Here is a 24,656-nt window from a genome sequence, read left to right as displayed (position 1 = left end):
ACACTTACATTTACAATACTTTTACAGCTTTGCCTTACCAACAAACCGCTATTTCCGATGGAGAAGTGAAGCTGTTATCTCTCTACAAAGCCACCAGACTCCTCACTAGATGTTCTATCATGCAGTTGCTGGTCTACGCTGCCTCAAACAGATCGTGTTTTTGTCTCATAGGGAGACTAAAAGGGTGTTTTAAAAAGGATCATTTAAGTCACACAGTAACACAAAACACTTCCCAAGCAAGGCAGTGTGACACCAGCAACTTCCGATGTTCTGTGAGGTTAAAGTGACTCTTTTGCTCAATGGCGTCTGGTGGCTTAAAGGAGAGATAAAGGCTTTACCTCCCCTTTGATAAGAGCTGTCTGTCGCCAAAGTAGAGGGGTAAAACCATTCAATATATAACATAGATTTAAACTAATATGTCATTTTCGAAAGGGCCTTTTAGTACATTAGTTGTTCAGTTTCTGTCCTGTCTCATTCTCAAAACTGGTGGCTTTACAAACCACGTGTACCGCATGTAATGCACTGTGTACGTTAAACACCTCATACAACCAACATCCAAACTAGGGCTGCACGATATTGGAAAAAACTGACATTGCGATTTTTTTTTTTTACCCTGCGATATGAAAACATACAGGAATTGAAGAAAAGACCGTTTTTTTTGTCCGTAAACGATCCTTTGTTGAACTTTAATGCTCTACAATTGGTATTTTTCTAACTATATTTAACCGGATAAAGGATTTTAGTCACGGACGTCTGGATCTTAAGTTATCAGAGCAACAAGCTGAGCTAGCTCGGTTAGCAGCGCCGAACTGGAGAAATACAGGAAACTACTTTATTCAGTGTTTTTATATTTAATCACCGGGTCCGTTTGCTTTGGAGATTTGATTGTGATTGGTGGTTTGCTGTCACTCACTTCCCCTGACATGAAAGCCACGCGAGTTTTCCTTTTGTAGCAATCAGCAAAATAATTGTAACATGACGTGTTTGAGTTCATTTCTCTACTTAATATCGCACGTCCTAAAACATTTTTTAAAAATCGCACGTCCTGCGATGTGAATATCGCACATATTGCGATTATCGTCACGACACAATATATCGTGCAGCCCTAATCCAAACTATCCCTTAAACACATACTGGTCAAAGTTCTTCCTCCTCACCATCCTCTCCTCTTCCTCACTCTCTCTCCTGTCCCCTGATCTCCTCCAGAGACACACCATCGGCTACAAAGGCCTGATGTCGGGCTACCAGAACAAAGTGATCCACCTGGCGGGGGAGGGGCAGAAAGGAGAGGTCCAGCTGGTGGTGAACCTCTTCCAGTCGGTGCTGGACGGATTCATCCGAGGAGAGATGAAGAAGGAGGAGGCCGAGCCCGCCAAGGTGCAAACACTGAGCGTTATTATAAATTAGAGTATTAGTCATATTGTGAATAAAAACGTATTCATGCTTTTCCTCTGTGTGTTTTCCAGCCTGCTAAAACCAGGAAGAAGCGGAGGAAAAAAGATAAAAGTGTAAGTATGCATTTATTTCAGTTTTTCTCACTAGTTGAGTAATAATATTTGTAATTTATTATGAATCAATAGACACACACCAATGCATGTGACACACACACCTTTAGCCCTTCAAAGAAAAACATTTAATTTAGTGCCTTGTCTTCTTTTTTTTTATTTATTTTTTATTAAATTCTATTTTTTAACTGCATCGAGACAAGCTTGCAAAATGTTGTCATACCTGTGGGGGAAACTTCTGTAGCAATGGGAGTCAGGACTCAGAGAGACACGATGGAGAGCTGGACTGACGGTTTATTTGGATCTTCGGCCGGAGAATTCACATCAGGGGGTCCGCGGGGTCTTAAAAAGTGTTGAAAGTTGATAAATCAATTTAACTGAAATGAAGCCTATTAAACAGCATTTTCCAAGGTGTTACATTTTGTAGCTTGTTTTCAATAAGTATATAAATGGTCCAAAGAGGTTGTATTCTACAGTCTGCCTGAATGTAATCATTGCGTAGGTGTGTAGTGTGATTCTGTGTAGTTTATTTATGGCATCCCGTTGGATTTCACGTCATCTGAACAGGACATCGCACGCTCTCTGCTTGATAGCGCGTGAAGGTCCGTTTACGCCGGTTGCTAAGCAACATCGTTATGGGGAAATGCAAGTCTGCGTCCAAATGGTTGGAAGATAAGGAGGAAGGACAATCAATACTGTATATAGTCAATGTGAGGTAGAGTGTGTCGCCAAGGTAACCGGTTAAAACTCCAAGTGGGGATGAGGTCTTAAGATGTATGGGAAGGGTCTTAGAAAAGGTCTTAAAGGTTTTACATTTGACTTCAGGATTCCTGCATAGACCCTGGACATGTCACGGGCCACGAGTTGACCACACGGTTGAGATGCCACTATCAATTCTGAAGACCCCTCCTGTAGTTCCAGGTTTTAACTAGTTCAGACTGAATAATCAACATTCTTCAATAGATAGACTCAACAGCTGAGGACACTGTTACACATTTGTTGAATGTGATGGATGTGTTCCAGGTGTCCCACAACAATAGCTATCTCTGACCGAGAGTTGCCCGGTCATAAACTGGCAACATCAACACTATGCTAGGGCAGCCCCTCCTTATGGGAGATAACGGCTGCTCAAGGTTGGTCAGGAGTGTCAGAGGGCGAAGGAGGACATGCAGGGCAAATGATTCCCCAACAATACCCATGTTTAATGACCATAAAACATTTTCTGAGTCTCATTTTTTGTGTTTTTAGATGGAGAGCCCGCTCGATCATGTGTTCGTCAACTATCAGGTCAACATCATGCAGTCATGCGACCAGTGTTCCTCTTACATCTGGGGCATGGAGAAGGCCTACATGTGCAGCTGTGAGTTAACACCCCAACAAAACTCCTTTTATATATAATATAGTTTTCTCTATTAGTGTTCAAATATTTGTATGCAGTGGAATATCTCATATAATATACACTGATTCAGAACATACATGTATTTATCTTGTCTTACAGATTGTAAAATGGTGTGCCACAAGAAGTGCCTCTGCAAAATCCTCATTGACTGCTCCACCTTCTCTGCCAAAAAGGTACGTTTTATACTGTAATTAAAATATATGGGGGGTTGAAGTGAGGCTGAGAATTATGCAGAAGACGGAATATGTTTAAGCAATAGCTCACGACAGGCCGTGGTATATGGTCTTTATATCACAGCTGTGATATAATGACCATATATCACGGCCTGAAGTGAGCTATTGCTTTTAGTAAACGGTCACCAAGTGTGGCAATATGAAAGAAAAATACACACTCTAATTTAAATAGTTTTTATGAGTAAATAATGATGTTCAAAATAAAATAGTCCCTCCGTGGCCTTCTGCACGAAACATAGTGCGAGTGCAACAACACTAACAGCAAGCGAACATATTAGACAGAGAGCGTTGATCCATTATTTGGCTGTTTATTTACATTAATGTGTATGTTGCTGTTTATTGTGCAGCCACTGAAAAACTGTCCAGCATCAGTAGCATGGCTTACGTGGTCACTTGTATAGGTTGAGGTTGTTCGAGGCTGTTGCTTGGCGTGGCGAGAATATTGCTCCACTTTCTCCGGTCCCCGAGATTGGGCTTCCAGTAGCTCTGGAGAGAGCTTTCGCACCTGTGGCCACTAACGGTCGTAATTTCTCTGCTTTGTTTCAAGACCCGCATCAGAAAGCTTTTGAATGGTGCTGCTTCTCCAGTTGGTCTACCTGCTCTTCACGTAGCTCTGCATGTCGTCGTTTAGGTGTTTTCTGGAGATAGGCGCTTCTCAATCCACTCCTCCGTAGTAAGGCCACCCCGGAGGTCGAAGTTAACCTTAAATGTTTCCATCTTAAGCTTTGTTAGTTAGTTAGCTAGTTTCGTAACGGACGTAATGTAACAGCTGTATCGCGGAGGGATACATGACTTGTGAAAAGTAACTACAATTCTACCCGTGATATACGCTCATTATATCACCGCTAAGAACCAATCAGATTGCTTGATTTGAGTTGTCCGTTTTATAACCTCATTTATTTAACAACGTATCTCTTGCACTAGACTCGACCACACGCTTTAAGTTGGAAGAGTTATTGACTTTATTACTCTCTGTCTTCTTAGATTGATGTCTGGCTATAACAGTATTAAAAGTGGCATTTAGGAAACCTTATTCTCATCATCAGTAGCCAAGCTAAATTGAAATTCCAAAGGTTTTAAATTGCTTCCTCGGGATCAGATGGTAAGCTTTACTGAAGAGAATGTGATTTGGTGTGGATGTTATAAGTAGTTTTTATTGAGTGAACTGTATAATAATAGGTCTCCCTGACTTCCTGTCTGTCTGTTTGTCCCTCTTCTCATCCTCTGTCTGTCTGTCTGTCTGTCTGTCTGTCTGTCTGTCTGTCTGTCTGTCTGTCTGTCTGTCTGTCCCTCTTCTCATCCTCTGTCTGTCTGTCTGTCTGTCTGTCTGTCTGTCTGTCTGTCTGTTTGTTTGTCCCTCTTCTCATCCTCTGACTGTCTGTACCCACAGAGTGACGAGGAGTGTGCCGGTCTTCACTTCGGGGTGCGAGTGGGTCGCCTGGTGAGCGATAAGAACCCGGTGCCGATGGTTCTGGAGACGATGCTGGAGCACGTGGAGATGAACGGCCTCTACACCGAGGGCATCTACAGGAAGTCCGGCTCGGCAAACCGCATGAAGGAGCTGCACCTGAGACTGGAGACCGGTCAGAACACTATTCTTATCTCAAAGAAAACTCATGGATCAGAATCCCTTTATTAGTCCCACAGCGGGAAAAGAGCCAAAGACAGATTAATTTGAACTAAGAAGCATGCATAAAAAAGTGTTAAAGATACATATATATATATATTGCACATACAGCACGTATTTGTATTGATGTGTGATTGTTGATGTGTGATTGTTGATGTGTGCAGAGCCCCACCTGGTGATTCTGGAGGATTACCCCATCCACACGGTGACGGGTTTGGTGAAGCAGTGGCTGAGGGAGCTGCCGGATCCTCTCATGACCTTCACTCATTACAACGACTTCCTGCACGCAGTGGGTGAGGACCACCTTCCCCACCAGGGGGCGCATTTTACACATTTTTTCCTGGGTTCAAGATTCAATTAGGAGAAAAAACTCTCAAGCATATTTTCGAATCCTGCCATTTTTGCCCTTGAATCTGCTTCTGTATCTGAAAGCATTTATTATTCCCGATGAAAACCGAAATTGGTTATTAATGCTTGATAATGGGGTTTGATTTATGAAATGTTTTCTCCTGTAGAACTGCCAGAGAAGGAGGAGCAGCTTCACGCTGTTTACAAACTCCTGGAGGAGCTTCCTTCAGCAAACTTCAACACGTTGGAGAGACTCGTCTTCCACCTCGTCCGGTAGGGAGACACTCATCGTGGTTTCTATATCTTATATTGATCATGACATTAATCCATAAAGGTCACTCAAAATGTACTACACACAACATTATATGTAAGGTAAGGTACGTTTATTTATATAGCACATTTTCAGACACAGAAGCAATTCAAAGTGCTTCACCTCAACATTAACACTTAAAGGTAGGGTAGGTAAGAATGGAGAAACCAGCTCGAGTGCGCTAGAATTTGAAAATACACAACCGAAAAAAATCTGCCCCTTCCTTCAGACTTCCTTACAGAGCCCCTCCTCCAACACACACGAACGCGCACATGACCAATGAGGGCACGAGATAAGTTTGTGCACAGATGGAAGGCTGACAGGCAGGTAGGCCATCCAGTTACTTTAGCCGGGCCGGCTCAGATGATTGGTCGTGCTTTTTACAGCGCCACGGCTTCCACAGATGACATTTGTTTATGTATTTATTGTCAAAGCACTTCAGATATTCATTGCTATCGGGATGTTAAGAGCATTCCATGGAATATAACAACAAGTGTATCCGAAGTGAATTACCTACAACACCTTTTAATAAGAAGGAAACACAATAAATAAACATAACGGAATAACAGATTAATAAAAACCGTGCATAAAAGAGATACAGAATAGTTTACAAACAACATTGTACATACGGTACGTGCTAAAACAAGTTAAAATACTTCTGGGTAAGCAGTGTTTTTAGCCTCGACTCAAACGAGCTCAGCGTTGGGGAGCATAAACCTAAAAGCAGCTTCGGCGTGTGTGAGACTGTGTGTGAGACTGTGTGTGAGACTGTGTGTGAGACTGTGTGTGAGACTGTGTAAGACTGTGTGTGAGACTGTGTGTGAGACTGTGTGTGAGACTGTGTGTGAGACTGTGTGAGAGACTGTGTGTGAGACTGTGTGTGAAACTGTGTGTGAAACTGTGTGTGAGACTGTGTGTCAAACTGTGTGTGAGACTGTGTGTGAGACTGCCCCCATGCTGATTTCTTGTCTTGTGTTTCAGGGTGTGTAAAGAGGAGGCTCACAACCGCATGTCTCCGAACTCTCTGGCTATAGTTTTTGCTCCGTGCGTCCTGCGCTGCCCGGATAGCGCCGACCCGCTGCTCAGCATGAAGGACGTCGCCAAGACAACCACGTAAGACAAAACCGAAAAAATCTTCTCTTTGATCAAAAAGTGAAAATGAATGAATCCGTGATCCTGTAGTCCATTGTTTATTAGCAATCGGCACCATCTGCACACAAGGCTTCAAAACCAGGACGACACTTTCAAACTATTTTCTGCTTCCTGATAAATATAGTACTTGTGGGGGAAACGTCTGTAGCAATGGGAGAGTCAGGACTCAGAGAGAGACACGAGGAGAGCTGGAGCTTTGATGGCAAACACTGACGGTTTATTACGAGCTTCGGCCAGAGAATTCACAAGACATGTCCCGGGCCACGAGTTGACCACACGGTTGAGATGCCACATCAAACCTGAACACCCCTCCTGTAGCTCCAGGTTTTAAAGTTCAGAGTGTAATAATCAACATTCTTCAATAGATAGACTAAACAGCTGAGGACACTGAATCACATTTGTTGTCGCTTATGGCTCGGGGTCATCTACACCCCGAGAAGGATGTGTTCCAGGTGTCCCACAACAATAACTATCTCTAACCGAGAGTTGCCCAATCACAAACTGGTACCAACAACAACAACTTGCTAGGGCAGCCCCTCCTTAAGGGAGATAACGGCTGCTCAAGGTTGGCCAGCTGCGTCAGAGGGCGAAGGAGGACATGCAGGGCAAATGATTCCCCAACAGTAATAATAAATAATAATAATACATTTTATTTAAGGTGCCTTTCATGACACCCAAGGACACGGTACAATTTGTTAAATATTCTAAGAGGCAACAGAACATGATAAAAACACAAACATACCATCATGGAGAGGACAATTAAAGTGGACACAAATGACAGGGACGGGTTATTCAGGGGAAGCAGGTGATGGGGAGCACTGCAGTGAGTAGGCTGATCTGAACAGGTGGGTTTTGAGGAGGGTCTTGAAGGTGGTGATTGTGTCAGACTGTCGGATGTGAAGGAGGGAGAGAGAGTTCTATAGTTTGGGAGCAGTGCAGCTAAAAGCCCGAGCCGCCATCGTGACTAGTAACTTTAAACCGTCTGATGTCTCCGTCCCTCCTCCTGCAGCTGTGTGGAGATGATCATCAACGAGCAGATCCGACGCTACAACGAGAAGATGGAGGAGATCGAGCAGCTGGAGTTCGCCGAGGCTCTGGCCGTGAATCAGCTCAAACTCAAGAGACAGAACACGGTGAGAGACTAAATCAACGCAAACTTTATTTAAATCAGTGTTGTCTAAATATCGCTGCATAACTTCATGAAGTGTGAGCTCAGCCTCGTGTCTGGAGGTAAAGCACAGAGCTGGAGTCTTAACTGAAGTACTTCACCTGAGTGTTTTCTACTTTTACTAAACTACATTTTGAAAGACATTATTGTAATTTGTACTCCGCTACAAATATTTGACGGATTCCGATTACTGGCTAATACAAAGTCAAGATATCCAGCAGTGGTATATAACATCATTAAAATGAGCTCTGCTTTTACTAGCTGTGTTTATATGGTGGTTCTAAAATGGGCTTTTACCCACAGTAAGTATTTTTACTTTAATGCCCATACTTGTACTTAGATTTTGAATGCAGAACTTTACTTAGAGTATTTTTACACTGTGGTAATGTTACTGATCACACTACATGCAGGTGTTGCAGGTAACACATTTTTTTTTATTAATGAACTGCTAGATCAGGGGTGTCAAACTCAAGGCCCGGGGGCCAAATCCGGCCCGCAACTTCATTTTATGTGGCCCTGCAAGAGCTTGCAAAGAATATGTTTATTATACGGTTACATGCCACTTTACAGAAACAGGTTGCCCATAAACGACATGTCCCACAATGCATCTCGTTTTGTGACATGCGCACTGAAGAGACTTTCAATTATTTGCCCCTCTGCTTTCAGACGTAGTTAATCATGAAGTTATTACCCTATCCGATAACAATCCAATTCAGAGGCAATAATGTCATATAATACATTATTTTATATATTATATATTTATATATGTATATATTATATATTTATATATTATATATTATATATGTATATATTATATATTTATATATTATATATTTATATATTATATATTTATATTTATATAGTTACAACCGGCCCTTTGAGTGCAACCATAATGCTAACGTGGCCCGCGATGAAATTGAGTTTGACACCCCCTGTGCTAGACGATATTTTGCACCCACAAACATTGTTTACATTTTTCAAATAGAGTACGGTTCTGAAAGCAGGACTTTTGCTTGTAACAAAGTACTTTTTAAAATGTAATATTCCTACTTTTACTTGAGGAAAACTTCTGAGTACTTCTTCCTCCATTGCTGAAGTAATCCCTTGGGGTAACCCGGCGTGTTCCTTGTCTCTCTGTAGCACTACTGGCACTTACCGCTCAGGTGCTCAGCTCCTTACAAAGGAGTGGTGGTACGTATCATCGCTCTCAGTAGAAGTAGTTCCAGTAGAGCCGTGATGCATGGCATGGTAGATGTGGGTGATGCTCTGGCTGTTTATCATATCATCCTCCCTCCCATAATCCTTTGTACTCTTCCTTACTAACTGGTAGTAGTTTGCATGTCGCTGTTGGATGTCCTGGGTTTGTGTTGTGATGATGTGTTTGTCTTATTTCAAAGACAAAAGCCTGACAGCACTGTGACCTGTTGGTCATCATGCATCTGTATTTATTATTCAGTGCCTTCTTTATCTTAATGCACCGTCTTATCTAAAGCTTTGAAAGTCATGTTAGATTCGTTGTTGTTGGATGTTTCTGGAGTGGGTTGATTTAACCTTTATCATAGCTTGACTGTTTGCATGTAGTCTGTAAACGCCTCACACCAGTTCTGTTGTGAAGCGATGTTAATTAGGGCTCGGTGATAATACAGTATGATAATGATTAGAACATGCTAACATCGTAAATCCAGATATCGCTGCACACAATTACATGCACTGTTACATCGTCTCAATTGCTAGCACATACTAACTCAAATGTCTCTGATATATAATGCAATTCTTTTAGGGAACACCTTTTGAATATTGCTGTTTGGTTTTTAGATCACAGTTCTTTGCAATTAACAAACTAGACTTAATGTCATTTTAAAAAAAAATTATTTAGATGACTGTGTTTTTGTGCATGCATGTAAAACAAAACAGTAAATAGCAAAATATATATATTTAAAAAAAAGTTTTATTTAGATTATTTGTGTTTTTGTTCATGCATGTAAAGAAAACAGTAAATAGCAAAACATACTGTATATATAATTGTTCCCTATAATTAATCTTGAAGCTGTTGCAATACAGTTCTAAATCAAATGGAAAAAGTACGTAATTTACGCAGGAGTATTTAAAAAAGGGTTAACCATGTGATTTGTTTTAATCTAAACTGTTTATATATTGATTACCAGAATACATGCTGAATTGTATATCATTGTTGAGATATAAATAGAAGGATAGACTTTTTTTTTGCCATATTTCCGAGCCCTAGAGTTAATGTTTTTAGTTTGTTTTGTATCTAACCCCTCAAAGTAGTTTAGCTGCAGGAGTGATGTTCAGATGCATGAAGCCCCTCCCCTCCTCCTCACTAACAAAAGCTCTCAGATTTGGGTCATGTCTTCTGTGTAGTTATTATATATGAATATAATAATGACCTGATGTTGTGAAGGGGAGTGTGTCGAGGTGTCAGTTGTTGATGCTCTGTGTCCTACAGGTGCACGAGAAGGTGACCTCTGACCTCAGCGTGGTTCCTGAGACCAAGCCGGTGGACTCGGACACGGAGGCCGAAAATAACCTGGTGGAGCGGATCAAGTCCATCAAGCAGGAGAAGTGAGGAGGGTTTCTATAGTGATGTATCTTGAGAGTGTCATAGGGCTGATATGGTCAATATATCACATATTGGATCGAACTGATATCACGGTTATTCCTTTTTTGTGACTAAATACTTTACGGTAATTGCACTTTCACATTAAATAAACAGAGCAATATTTGTTCTTCCATGTTCTGCTTCAATCCTGCTAGTGGGGAAAACAGGGCTTACAACAAATTAGATAAATCGGACGTTGCAATAATAATGTTTTTCTGTGAAGTGTATTGCAATGTGAAAAATTACAAGAAAATTCCCGCTGAATTTGAACTAAAACGAATGAATTTGTTGCATTTTGAAAGCAAAATTAAGAGTCTACATTAAGAGGACACCATGTTTGTGCTCTTGCAAATATTTTGTTATTATTAAACCTGTCTTAGATAATAATGCAAAGATAAAAATGACAATATATATGTGATTGAATTGAAAGCAGCAACATACAGAAGTACGATTATTGTGTAAATACGGTGTTTATAAGATAAGATACGATAGGACTTTATTTTGAGCCAGCTGTGCCAGAGTTACACAAATACAATAAGCACAGCAGCACAATAACACATCTGTACACTAACAGTGCAGTAAAAAGAGCAATTCAATATCTACAGGAAACATAGACAGTCACATACATGTTTCTGACCCCCCCCCCCCCCCCCTCCTCTCTCCCCAGGGAGGATCTGGCCTGCCGGCTCCCTGAGATGGAGCAGCCCGGCTCAGATCAGGAGAACTTTGACTCGGAGGCGTCTCTGAGCTCCGAGAGTCTCCTGGAGGAGCCGCAGCGCTCAGAGCCTGAAGGTGAGTAACAACCCCCCCCCCCCCCCTCTCTCTCTCTCTCTCTCTCTCTCTCTCTCACCTGTGGGTTTCTGACCAGACCAGCCCTGTGTTTTGTGGTGCAGGTCTGGACCAGTGATGGTGATGGGGGCGGTGACGTCTACTTTGTAACGAGCAGGTTGGAGGAACAGCCACAGTGTCTTGTGTGTGTCTTGTGTGTGTCTTTGCATGTTTAACACAGAAGCATGCTCACACTTTGTAGAAACACAGAGTGTCATGTTCAGTCCAGTGACGGGATAGGCTGCACCACATTTCAAACTTATTAAACGGTATCTTCTGTATTTTTCAACCTGGACCTTATTTTTTAAGGTTTTTGTGACTAATGGGAACCACTAACTATTCTGTCACGTGATGTATGTCCACTAAATACAGTGATTCTCAAATGGGGGTACGCGGACCCCTAGGGGTACGTTGGGGTACTGCAGGGGGTACGTGAGATTTAAAAAAAAAAAAAAAAAAGTTAATTAAAAAAATACCATGCATGATTACAAAAATAATCTTAGTACAATAAGTTAAATAGAAAACACAATTTTATATACATGTCAAATGTGTGTATTGTATTTTATAGTTTTGCATAATATATCATTTTTTTCATTGGTTTATTAAACAGATATTACTTCAGTTGAAAAACTCCTTGGAAAAATCAGTGTAAAAAAAAATGTATGTAATTTTTTTTCATGCATAAAATGAAAATATCCTTAGTTTGTTGTAATGCATGCATGAAGGAGTTAATAAATCTCACACTGAGGGAACATCACTATATTGGAATTATTTGAATAGGCTTTTTCGATCAAAAATGTTCGGGGTCGGTCAGGGGGTACTTGGCTGAGAAATGTTTCAAAGGGGGTACACTACTGAAAAAAGTTTGAGAAGCACTGATCTAAAACATGTCATGCAATATTAGTCTCAGCCTGTTACAAAAGAAACATCGACCCCGATCATACTCACTCAATACTTTATCAATTTTTTTTTTTTATTGTTGTCATTTGACACAAAGCACAAATAGGGTCCATGTTGAAAAATCCCAAAGTCTCTCTTTGATGATCATTTGGCTCAGATGTTTGCCTCCATTAACATGTTTGTACATTGCATGCTCTTCCATTCATCTTCACCCTCATCGTTGCATCTTACGATCTATTAGAGAAAACGTGTTTATCTTCCTCTCCCTCCTCCCTCTCTCTTCCAGGACGTGGCTCCCCCTCCCATCAGAGGTCCCGTCCGAAGTGTCTCCCCAAACCCTCGGAGCTGTCTTTGCGCCGTAAAGTCTCTGGAGGACGCCTCTCCCTGCGGCAGCTCTCCCCTCCAAACCCCACTTCCTCCTCCTCCCCCTCCTCCTGCAGGAACCCACTGCAGCGCCGCACCCCCATCATCCCCCACGGCTCCGTTAGACTCCCCCATGGCGTCCTCCCGCAGGCCTCCCGTGCGTCTCACCCCCCGTCTGCAACTCAGGCGCTCCAGTTCCTGGTGCGCAGGCAGGAGCGTTCGGGTCGTCGTAAAGAAAGCACACAGTCGCTGTACTTCGATGGGTCCGAGGGGGGCGACCTCATGCTGACCTTTTCCTCCTGCCCCCCCTCCACCGCCTCCTCCTCCATCTCCATCTCCACCTCCACCGCAAAACCAACTCTTCAAAATCAAGACACACACGCTGCAAAGAGCCAGAGACGATTTTCTGACCCCGACATTCCTTACATGGACGATGACGTGTGATTGGACGGCTCAGAGTCCTGTTGTGAACCCGGAGTGTTGATCACCCCGAGGTTTTATGATATAAATGTAAAGTACGGGTTGCCAGGACATAGGAACAGCTGGAGGATAACTTGCTTGTGTTCGGCAATTTGCACAATTAGCATAAGTTGCCATAATTCGCATTAATTGGAATATACAGACAATAGCTTAAAAGATGGCTTGGCTAATTTTGACCATTTCTGAGTGGATTTGGAGGTTATTGAGGATGCTGAATCAATTTCTGACATTTTCAGGGTCCAAAATTGCAGTTTTATTCAGAAAGTAGTCGTATCTTGGGCTGATTTTGATGAGTTTTGGGCACATTTTAAAGTTTTAGGAAACTCAAAACTGCCATTTTGATCCTTAAAATGTCAGAAATGAATTCAACAACTTTAAAATACCCCGAAAACCACACCAAAATTGTCCAAATCCGCCAAGCCATTTTTTAGCTATTGTGCTAATTAATGCAATTTATACTAATTGTACAGATTGCCCAACATATGCAAGTTAGCATCTGGCTGTTTCTATGTGCTGGGGACCCGTACTCTACGTTTTAACAAAGAACACTTGGGGTGCGCTACATTTTCGAGTTCGCACTGCTGACAAGTAGACTCATTTGGGAGAAAATGATGGATTTACGGACAAAAACCGCAGAAGAAATGACAATTATGGATGAACATGATCCGGAATCCCAACCCTTTTCCTGTGAACACGAGGAGAGCTGCAGTGGATCTACAGAGTGACACAAACTGCTTCAGCCTTACTGTCCTCCATGACGGTTCTAAACGACTGGACCACATGTTGCCAAGCACCTTTTTCTACCGTTTTAATATATTGTCCATGAGGCTGTTTTCTGTCGCATCATAACGATGGACCAGCAATTGTATTTCCTTCCCCCTGTTGTTCTTTTTTAAACACATTTGTGCTAATTCAAGGAGATTCTGCACTTTCATTTCTCATCATGAGCAAAACTCTCTGAAATGTTAGCTAGTGCCTTGGTGGTGTACAGTACAAACTCATGTGGGGATTAAGACAGGGTACAATTTGTCTTTTTGTGACGCATGACATGTTTGAATTAAGGACTTTAAACGTGTCTTTCCACGCACCGCACAACAAACAGGAAGTCATCGCCTCACAAAGGGAAACGGGAGCAGCACACGCCACTTTTTCCTTTGAAATAAACACAACACAAACCCAGCCGTGCCACGACGTCTTCAGAGCCCCTCGAACTCACCTCGCCCACTTTTTTTTCTTTTTTTTTTCTACAATGAACTTCTCTCAGCTGCGACTCAAAGCCAACAGAGCTTTGTATGAAATGTAATACTAATGTTCCTCTCTGACTGCTGTTGAATGGTGTCTGTGTTAGTCTGTGTGGATACTAAGAGGATGTGTAATGTGTAACAGAGAGTGTGTGGTTGGGACTGAATGACTGTAATGGTTATTAGTATTAACGTGACAATACAGAACGTGATGATGCTTGTTACATCTGCTGCTGTGTGTGTGTGTGTGTGTTATTATCTCCTCCAAACAGGGACATTTTATTTCATTAAAACTAATATAAGCAGTGACAACTATACAAAAGCAATACCTTTTTGAAGGGGCATTTTAAATAGATGTGATCGTTTTAATTGCAGCAAAATGGTTCAGTGATTTTAGACTTTTGGGAGTTTCCCCTTTGTGTGCATGTAAATGGTCGGCAGAGGCTAACATCCCTGTGTTCCCTCTGGAGTTTCTCTCCAACACGCTCAACTTACATGTTTTGCCATTTTTGTTAATTTTTTGCAATTAATACAAGTTGTTTTATCTTTTAAAAATAAACAACGAGAGCTTGATTTAACGTTATACAGTAGGGAATCAAATGCCATTTTCCAGGCTCTTCAGCTCAGGTCTAATGTTAAGCAACAACCGTCGAGATGAGGTTTTTCTTTTGTGGTCGTAAAAGAGCACAACTCGAAAGATTTAAACAAAAGGTAGAGATTCTGTTATCTAAACCCTCACTTAAAGGTGGGGGTAGGTAAGTTTGAGAAACCGGCTCGAGATACACTTTTTGTTATATTCCGTGGAATGCTCTTAACATCCTGATAGCAATGAATATCCAAAGTGCTTTGACAAAAAATCCATAAACAAATGTCACCTGTGGAAGCCGTGGCGCTGTAAAAAGCACGACCAATCATCTGAGCCGGCCCGGCTAAAATAACTGGATGGCCTACCTGCCTGTCAGCCTTCCATCTGTGCACAAACTTATCTCGTGCCCTCATTGGTCATGTGCGCGTTCGTGTGTGTTGGAGGAGGGGCTCTGTGAGGAAGTCTGAAGGAAGTGGCAGATTTTTTCCGGCTGTGTATTTTCAAATTCTAGCGCACTCGAGCTGGTTTCTCCAAAATTACCTACCCCACCTTTAAATTAAGGTTTGGCTGTTTGATTTTTTGTTTTATAGAATAGAATTGGGAGGGATGAAACCCTCTTTAATGGTCACACATGCAGAGCACACAGCACACACAGTGAAATGTGTTCTCTGCTTTTAACCCATCCTAGTACCAGGAGTCTAGTACTGGGAGCAGTGGGCAGCGCAATGGGAGTGGGGGGGGGAGGGTGTCCGGTGCCTTGCTCAAGGGCACCACGGCAGGGCAGGAGGTGAACTGGGACCTCTCCAAGTAGCAGTCCACAATCCATATTTAGGTCTGTTCGGGGGCTTGAACCGGCGACCCTATGGTTTTAACAGGACAGTTAAAGTGGTTGAAGAATTTTAAAACAACATTTTATATTCTGCATGGAAACAACCATTAAGCCAGTTTGTACTGAACTTTGCAGGTAAACACTCATGGCTAAATAATTTTTATATTTGTTCACATGCTTCCGGAGAGTAGTTGAACCGAAGTGAACCCACATGCACCTTTACAGGAACAAGGGGAAATAAACGTGGGTTTTAAATTGGAGGAGACACAGGAAGACTCCCCTTCAGGATCAGCAGGTATGTGTTCATATAAGTATCAATATTTCCTTTAAAGTCAACTTAAATATATAATTCAATTTCAAATCAAACCTCTGAATCAATGCATAACTATTTTACCACACACTCAAACATGTCAAGATCTAATAAAACAAGGTATGTAATACTCGTCCAGTGTAGTAATAAAATGCTGCATTGATTTCAAGTATTATTTATATAGAAAAGTTAGTCCATAAATAAAATGTGTTTGCCATAGCTATCCAGTGTTGTAACACAATGCTGTCTCCATTTGGGAGTCATAAGGTCACACGTTACGAAAAACTGATTTCTGATATTAAAGAAACCTGGAAGTAACAATTCATGGATGTCATTTTTTAAGCATGAGGTCGTTTTATAAATGATCAAACTTAAACTTAAAAACTATACTCAGGGGCCAGAAGAGTACATGAGAAGATCTTTGATGTGATTTATATTGAATGTAAGGCGGGTATAAAGTTGGACAGTGATGCTTACTAGCTGTATATTCATATTATTTACCTTTTAATTATTAAAATCCCTCCTAAAAATAATTATTATAAAACCACAAACTATAATGATATTATTTGTATTTATTGTTGTTGTTTTTTTAATTGTTATTATCGTTATATTATATTTTAATTCATATAATATATATCAGAATTAGTTTCACTGTCTGGATACATTTTTAATAATTCTGATTGGCCAGTGTGCCGTGACGCTCCGCCTACGTCATTCCACCTCGACGTTGCTACTGCGGCTGTCAGCTTCAAACATGGCTTCTAGACTGGAGATCAATTTTATCAGATTGTTGTCCCGCTGTGAGTCTATAGCGTCGGAGAAACGAGGAGAAGCAGAATGGAGGTTAGAAAAGGTGAGAAGATTTAAAATAAAATATTTTCGTTCGGACCTGTTTTTATCTGACCTTATTAAGCTAGAGTTAGCATGACTGTTGTTGTTAGCTGTTAGCTCTTAGCTCAGGCTGTCTGTTAGCCACGTCGTCACTGAAACACCGACACTGTTTTCTGTCATGTTGGCATTTGTATCCTCTGAAACACGTACAAATATTATATTAAAATGAAAACATTCACAGCTTTATAGTTGACTTGCAGATTGTTTTGCTAACCTTTTTAAGTTAGCTTACTGTATTAAAGACAGCTAACAGACATTAACAGTCACCAACGGTCAACAGTTAGAATTGGTGCAATGGAGTCGTGACCATAGCTTTAACTTAAATATACTTATATTACTCATTCAGAGTTGGAAAAAGTACTCAGGTCTTGTACTTATATACAAGTAGAAGTACCCGAGTGTAGGAATACTAGTAATAGTCCTGGAACAAAAAGGTTACTGAAGTAAAAGTATTAGCATAAAAATACTCATGCATGCAGATTGGTCCAACCATTTCAGAATAATATATATAATATGTTTTATAATGATTGATCATGAAAGTGTTCTCAAAGCTGGTAAAGGTGCAGCTAGTTTGAATGACTTTGTATACTGCAGGGTAGCTTGTGAATTTACTCCAGGTGTATCACGTGTCCGTCTTTATTAAAGTGAAGAGGCCAGTCACCAAACCATTTGTATTCTTATATTCCAAAGGTTTGTATTTTGATAATAACATTTAGATAATTTGACTATTAACTTCACCAGCCCCTAACCAACAACCACAACTAGTCGAGTTAAATGTTAAGTTGTATATCACTGTGATATTCCACACAGCCTAATTTCTAGGTTTTATTATTAATAATTAATACATTCGAAGTAGTTGACAGCCACGATTAACATCTGGACAGGTTATTTAAATACTCCTGAATTTCCCCATCTTAAAACGTGTAGTCCTTAGAGCTGCTCTCTCTTAGATGTCTTATGCAATGAAGATGCAACCAAAGGGGCAGAGCTTAATTAATGTCAAGTTTATGTCTGTATAAAACTGTATAAACATCCAAACTATTGTCAGCTGACATCCAATCCTGTGTTTTCTGTCCTGTAGTATGTCGGTGCTCTGGAGGAGATGATGGTGGCTCTGAGGAAAAGCGTTAGGTAAGATCCCTATTATATTATCGCTCGAGTGTCTTCATGTTTTCTATATCACTTATTTCTATTGCCCACAAGTCGATAACACGTTGTTTTTCCACAGCAAACCCACTGCAGAATTACTGACTGAATACATGAGAAAAGTAGACTTCCTGAAAGGACTTCTTGAGGCAGACAAACTGGTCAGTGTTTATATTTTACAAACTTATAATATCAAGATTATTGTGATTTCCCATTATTTGCTGGATGCGTTATTTGCACTTTGATATTTATGTTCAAAACAGAAGTCCACTCTCTGTTAGCCTTAATAGTTATTTGAACTGTATATCCTAAAAACTAACCATGAAACGTGAATTGATCCTTTGAGTTTTTCTGCTGTTTCATGATCTCATGTCTCTCCTGTTCTCGTTCACAGTCTTCAACGACAGAGAAGGCTTTAGCCAATCAGTTCCTCGCCCCCGGACGAACCCCAACGATAGCCAATGAGAGGATGCCGGTCTCTAAAACGGTCCACATGCAGACGAAGGCACGATGCACCGGAGAGATGAGGGACGAGCTGCTCGGCACGGTACGATCAGACAAACACCCGATCAGACAAACACCGTACATTACAAAAATAACCAAACAATATGAATAGCAATTTAAAATATGGATAATTAGCCAGTAGGTAATAGTTCAAAATACAAATGTGTGTCAATGGATTCAAATCAAGATGAAATCACATGTGGAGATTTCTTCATACACAATTTACATTGTCTTAACTGTTTAAACAAGTTTGATGTTATATTTTGTATATTTGTTAATATTCTAAAGTTCCTAGTCAAATTCAAAATGAGCTTCACGTTTTTTCACCATTTACTGGCAAAATTCTGGTTTAAAAAATGTGTAAAAAAACAACTAGATGTTAAAATTCACACATTTCCTTTTTTTCTGTCGTTACAGGGGTTGTCAGGCAAAGGTAAGACATGTTTTTCTAAGCGCCAACAAAAACGGGTAACCGAAATGTACATATCCTATAACAACAACCAAAAATGTGGGAAAAATGTTGACAAAAAAACTAAACATTTTAATTTTGAAAAATAAATAAATAAATGTCCAAATGAGTATAAAAACCAAGTCGAATTTGTCAAATGTATTGAACTGGTTATCACAGTTTGAATAGCTGACAGCTATAGGCCTACAGCTTTCATGCTTAAAACATAACTTGGTTTTAAATGAAAGAGGGATCATACACGAACAGCATAACGGGTTAGGGTAACGTAACCCATGACAACAGAGATCAACAACCTCTAACAGGGCCTATGCACAGAATGCAGCTATGCAATACTCTTTCTTCTTTAAGAATATGAGCATGTCTACTCAGGGTAGAGGGGGGTGCGGAAACGATTCACAATCAGACCAGCTGTAGAGAAGACCCTCTCAGCTGGAATGTGGGCATAAGATGAGGTTTGAGTCTGCGTGATCTGCGTGTAGGGAGGGGCAGCAGCCATACCATTAGCTCGAACTAGCTAGATCTGATGGATTTGGAGATAAACGCGAGTGAAGTATAACCGGACGCGAGAGAGGGAGAGATCAGCACCTGCAGCTCTGCCCGCTGTGAGGGACCGGTGAGCGGAGCAACACACACCTTTAGACCTAACACACTTAGCTATGGCTCTGTCTATACATGGGATTATTCCATTTGATCATATGTAATCAACTTTTGCTGCACCCCTCCCAAAAAACAAAAAACAAACAAAAAAAAAAGAAATTAGAATAAAAATATTCATAACTCATTTTCGAATACCTGAATAATTTTGAATATTCGATTAATCGTTCCCAGCCCTAGTATATATACGGACAGACTTGCCTGTTCCTTACATAAACAGCTGAACACTTGACAGGCCTCTCATGCTGATGATTATACTTATTATAATTATTAACATTATTATATTTAATAAGCTAGCCTGCTGATTGACCTTTCTCTCCTCTCTACAGGCATGTCGGAAAACGAATTGCGAAACAGAAGGTAAAACCGCACGTATCATTTCTTCCTTTTTTAAATACATTTAACTTTGAGCTTTGATCCCTTTCAGTAGTGTGTCTGTATTCAGTGAAACAAAGTGTTCCATGCTGTGTGTGCAGAGGAGTTCCTATGGACGAGCGTCAGTCGGCGGCGGAGCTGGAGGCCGTGATGCAGCACCACCACAACCTGCAGGAGAAACTGGCCGAGGACATGCTGAACCTGGCCAGGAACCTGAAGAACAACAGCCTGGCAGCGCAGAACATCATCAAGCAGGACAACCAGGTACCTGCACACCACCTACACACATGCAGACCTACACACCTACAGACCTACAGACCTACACACCTACAGACCTACATGCCTACACACCTACAGACCTACAGACCTACAGACCTACAGACCTACACACCTACACACCTACACACCTACACACCTACACACCTACACACCTGCAGACCTACACACATACAGACCTACACACCTCCACACATACAGACCAACACCTGCAGACCTAAACACATACAGACCTACAAACCTACACACCTACACACACACACACCTACACACCTGCAGACCTACACACCTACAGACCTACACACCTACACACCTACACACCTACACACCAACACACCTACAGACCTACACACCTACAGACCTACCCACATACACACCTACAAACCTACACACACACACACACCTACACACCTGCAGACCTACACACCTACAGACCTACACACATACACACCTACAGACATACACACATACACACCTACACACATACAGACCTACAGACCTACACACCTACACACCTACACACCTACACACACACACACACACACACACACACACACACACACACACACACACACACACACACACACACACACACACACTTAAAGACCTACACACATACAGAACATCACACCTAAACACATACAGACCTACAGACCCGTCCGTTTTTAAGCACTTCCTGTTCCCTTGTCTGGAAGTCAAGGGTTTTCTGAATGTGTTTTTGGTTGTTAACCTGAAATAAGGGCTGTGGTTAACACGAGCTGAAGAGATTTTAACCTTTTTGTTCTACGTCAGCAAATACCCCACTGATGAATTCCAAAACGGCGAGTCCTAACAAGTGTCTAAATAAGCCGCACAACATTAGCCACATTTAGCTTAGCCGTGGTGACGGGAAGTCATGTGACCGTGCTGTAGTTCCTTGATAGCCCAACATTAGCCTCCTTTAGCTTAGCGGTGGTGACGTGAAGTCATGTGACCGTGCTGTAGTTCCTTGATAGCCCAACATTAGCCTCCTTTAGCTTAGCTGTGATGACGTGAAGTCATGTGACCGTGCTGTAGTTCCTTGATAGACCAACATTAGCCTCCTTTAGCTTAGCGGTGGTGACGTGAAGTCATGTGACCGTGCTGTAGTTCCTTTATAGCCCAACATTAGCCTCCTTTAGCTTAGCGGTGGTGACGAGAAGTCATGTGACCGTGCTGTAGTTCCTTGATAGCCCAACATTAGCCGCCTTTAGCTTAGCAGTGGTGACGAGAAGTCATGTGACCGAGCTGTAGTTCCTTGATAGCCCAACATTAGCCGCCTTTAGCTTAGCGTTGGTGACGTGAAGTCATGTGACCGTGCTCTAGTTCCTTTATAGCCCAACATTAGCCTCCTTTAGCTTAGCGGTGGTGACGTGAAGTCATGTGACCGTGCTCTAGTTCCTTTATAGCCCAACATTAGCCTCCTTTAGCTTAGCGGTGGTGACGAGAAGTCATGTGACCGTGCTGTAGTTCCTTTATAGCCCAACATTAGCCTCCTTTAGCTTAGCGGTGGTGACGTGAAGTCATGTGACCGTGCTCTAGTTCCTTTATAGCCCAACATTAGCCTCCTTTAGCTTAGCTGTGGTGACGAGAAGTCATGTGACCGAGCTGTAGTTCCTTTATAGCCCAACATTAGCCTCCTTTAGCTTAGCGGTGGTGACGAGAGGTCATGTGACCGTGCTGTAGTTCCTTTATAGCCCAACATTAGCCGCCTTTAGCTTAGCGGTGGTGACGTGAAGTCATGTGACCGTGCTGTAGTTCCTTTATAGCCCAACATTAGCCTCCTTTAGCTTAGCGTTGGTGACGAGAAGTCATGTGACCGTGCTGTAGTTCCTTTATAGCCCAACATTAGCCTCCTTTAGCTTAGCGTTGGTGACGAGAAGTCATGTGACCGTGCTGTAGTTCCTTTATAGCCCAACATTAGCCGCCTTTAGCTTAGCGTTGGTGACGAGAAGTCATGTGACCGTGCTGTAGTTCCTTTATAGCCCAACATTAGCCGCCTTTAGCTTAGCGGTGGTGACGAGAAGTCATGTGACCGTGCTGTAGTTCCTTTATAGCCCAACATTAGCCGCCTTTAGCTTAGCGTTGGTGACGAGAAGTCATGTGACCGAGCTGTAGTTCCTTTATAGCCCAACATTAGCCTCCTTTAGCTTAGCGGTGGTGACGAGAAGTCATGTGACCGTGCTGTAGTTCCTTTATAGCCCAACATTAGCCGCCTTTAGGTTAGCGGTGGTGGCGTGAAGTCATGTGACCGTGCTGTAGTTCCTTTATAGCCCAACATTAGCCTCCTTTAGCTTAGCGGTGGTGGCGTGAAGTCATGTGACCGTGCTGTAGTTCCTTTATAACCTTTATAATGTTAGATTTTCACTTCAGAAATCCAAAAGTAGTGTTAATATGTTGGGATTATCCTGCTGTCTAAGCATCATCAACCTGTCCATCCCCCTCAGACTCTGAGCCAGTCGATGCGTCAGGCCGATGTGAACTTCGAGAAGCTGAAGACGGAGTCGGAGCGTCTGGAGCAGCACACCAAGAAGTCTGTGAACTGGCTGCTGTGGCTGATGCTCATCCTCGTCTCCTTCTCCTTCATCAGCATGATCCTCTTCATCAGAATCTTCCCCCGGCTGCGATGATGACCGTCAACCCCCCCCCCCCCGAACTCTTAGTGCTTCCTCCTCCTGTGTAACGCAGCGGAGATGGACTGAAACATATGCACTTTTGAAAATAGAAGCATCTTCCTCGTGGAGGTTTAGAAACGTGGTTAGAGCATCGGTTTCCTTTTTTTAAACAGGATACAAAAAGGATGGTGAAGAAGAGCATCCTGTCTTAGCACCCAGAGAGCAGGGAGTAAGCCTTACTTATCTCATCACCAGGTAGACTAGCCGTGTTTACATGTGGTTCTCATGCAGTGCGACTAAATCATCTTTTGTAGAACCTTTTCCAAACATCCTGAAGAGTTCACAATCCGTCCTCCATCTACTGAACATCAGACACAGTTTGAACACTATATTAAATAAAATACATATCTAAAATCCTGACTTATAGACATCTTTGGAAATCTTAAAATAGTTTAGAAAAACACTTTAACTGCATTTATGAGCCCTTGTTTAAAAACGATTTGTGGCTATAAGGACATCTTTAAGTGTTTCTCAACATTCTATCTTCTCCTGTGAAGACATATTAATTATTACATCAGTGGTATTATTAGCTGTTTATAGAGCAGGAGGCGTTATGTGTTGAAAACTATCTTAATAAACTACTACATTATAGTGTATAATAAAATATACTACGTATAAATGCTTTTGGGTTAAAGTTTAATTCCAAAACGACTAAACTGATGTCAGCATTGGTTCAATTTTATTCTAATAAGTTCAGTTTTTGAGACGTTCATTGTGAAGAAATTGAGTAAAGGAGTTAAATCAGGAATAATGAGAGAAGGAAAAATGCTTAATGTTTTATTTTGCATTTAAAGACTAAAAGTCGAGATGTTAAGATTAAAACCCAAGTTTCTTTATGCGCTTACACTTGTGGAATTATCATAATAGCTTGATTTATTTCTGGACGTATTTAGACTTCATTCACGAAATGCAAGATAAAAAAAGGTAGTAAAATGGAAACTTTATTTTCAAGAGTTCGACTACAGAAACACTGATTTTATTCTTTACATTTCGACTATTCTCAAACATGAAGTCAAACGTATCCTCGTTTTTCGCCATTAGTGCTTTGTGGCGTTAGGGTTTTAAAATGTCCGGCCCCCCTCCTCATGAGTCCGATTCCCTGAGTCCTGTTCCTTGTGTTTGAGTCTGTGAGTGTCCGTGGTTGATTCGATAAATGTGCATCAGGTGATGAATTGTCTTGTGTTGCTGAGGATGTTGATGAAGTGAATTTGTTCCCATTAAAATGACTGTAACCCCCTGTATCAACTACATCCAGACTGGCTGTTGTAAATGTATTTAAGATCACAAGAAAGTATGAAGACGCTAAAATATCGTTTTGGCATAAAAACCGTGAGTGAGTTGTAGGAGCTCTGTGTGACCTTTCCTCATAAACAAAAACACTACATTTCTCACTGTGTTTTTGAAAATCCTACATGCAGTGACACCTCTCTGCCACTGGGTGTCGCTCACTGCCTTCCTATAAGAACCATGACGACCTCCATGACCCTGAAGGCATCACCAGCCATGAATCCTAAATTAACCCCACGACTCATTTAGAAGCGATCTGAGGACTGAAGGAGGCTTAAAACACACATGACAACCTGTGCAGCCCAGGTATTGATTCCATCCGATAGCTGCTATAATACAAAACAAAACGTCTGCCAGCTCTCCACAATGATCAGTAACAGCGAACGGATGGTCAAAGTAAGGTGCAAATAAATCACACGAAGCCTAGTTAGTGTTGCCTGACTTTATAAAGTGTTTGGTTTT

General features: G+C 41.5%; 2 protein-coding genes across 7 annotated transcripts in view; both read left to right on the top strand.

Moving 5' to 3' along the window:
- The window catches only part of myo9b (myosin IXB), a 106,118-nt gene extending 91,713 nt beyond the window's left edge, over window positions 1-14,405 (top strand). For 4 of the 6 annotated variants that reach the window (XM_079681087.1, XM_079681091.1, XM_079681089.1 and 1 more), the window contains 13 exons: window positions 1,207-1,377; window positions 1,467-1,508; window positions 2,754-2,865; window positions 3,004-3,077; window positions 4,528-4,720; window positions 4,929-5,057; window positions 5,280-5,385; window positions 6,404-6,535; window positions 7,584-7,707; window positions 8,883-8,933; window positions 10,210-10,325; window positions 11,030-11,154; window positions 12,377-14,405. In XM_079681087.1, the coding sequence (XP_079537213.1) occupies window positions 1,207-1,377; window positions 1,467-1,508; window positions 2,754-2,865; window positions 3,004-3,077; window positions 4,528-4,720; window positions 4,929-5,057; window positions 5,280-5,385; window positions 6,404-6,535; window positions 7,584-7,707; window positions 8,883-8,933; window positions 10,210-10,325; window positions 11,030-11,154; window positions 12,377-12,897 (1,896 nt within the window). In that variant the 3' untranslated portion in view covers window positions 12,898-14,405. Of the gene's footprint in view, window positions 1-1,206; window positions 1,378-1,466; window positions 1,509-2,753; window positions 2,866-3,003; window positions 3,078-4,527; window positions 4,721-4,928; window positions 5,058-5,279; window positions 5,386-6,403; window positions 6,536-7,583; window positions 7,708-8,882; window positions 8,934-10,209; window positions 10,326-11,029; window positions 11,155-11,255; window positions 11,309-12,376 lie in introns of all 6 variants that reach the window. The other 2 variants (XM_079681092.1, XM_079681088.1) reach the window with 2 other exon arrangements.
- A 2,189-nt stretch (window positions 14,406-16,594) lies between these two features.
- Window positions 16,595-24,157, top strand: use1 (unconventional SNARE in the ER 1 homolog). The gene is made up of 8 exons (XM_079681218.1): window positions 16,595-16,752; window positions 17,872-17,921; window positions 18,019-18,097; window positions 18,331-18,483; window positions 18,858-18,873; window positions 19,893-19,923; window positions 20,040-20,202; window positions 22,680-24,157. Exons 1-8 carry the CDS (start codon window positions 16,654-16,656, stop codon window positions 22,860-22,862), a joined length of 774 nt encoding a protein of 257 aa, XP_079537344.1. The 5' UTR covers window positions 16,595-16,653; the 3' UTR covers window positions 22,863-24,157.
- The last annotated feature ends 499 nt before the right edge of the window (window positions 24,158-24,656 follow it).

The sequence above is a fragment of the Notothenia rossii genome (genome assembly GCF_949606895.1).
Source record: "Notothenia rossii genome assembly, chromosome: 1".
Lineage (NCBI taxonomy): Eukaryota > Metazoa > Chordata > Actinopteri > Perciformes > Nototheniidae > Notothenia > Notothenia rossii.
The sequence above is the reverse complement of the archived record's forward strand: the minus strand, read 5'-3'. Positions and strand labels throughout refer to the sequence as shown.

Excerpts from the sequence above, each read along its gene's own strand:
- use1 (XM_079681218.1), top strand. The coding sequence starts at position 16,654 with ATGGCTTCTAGACTGGAGATCAATTTTATCAGATTGTTGTCCCGCTGT. Across the intron at positions 16,753-17,871 it reads CAGAATGGAGGTTAGAAAAG|TATGTCGGTGCTCTGGAGGA; the intron begins GTGAGAAGATTT and ends TCTGTCCTGTAG. Across the intron at positions 17,922-18,018 it reads GCTCTGAGGAAAAGCGTTAG|CAAACCCACTGCAGAATTAC; the intron begins GTAAGATCCCTA and ends GTTTTTCCACAG.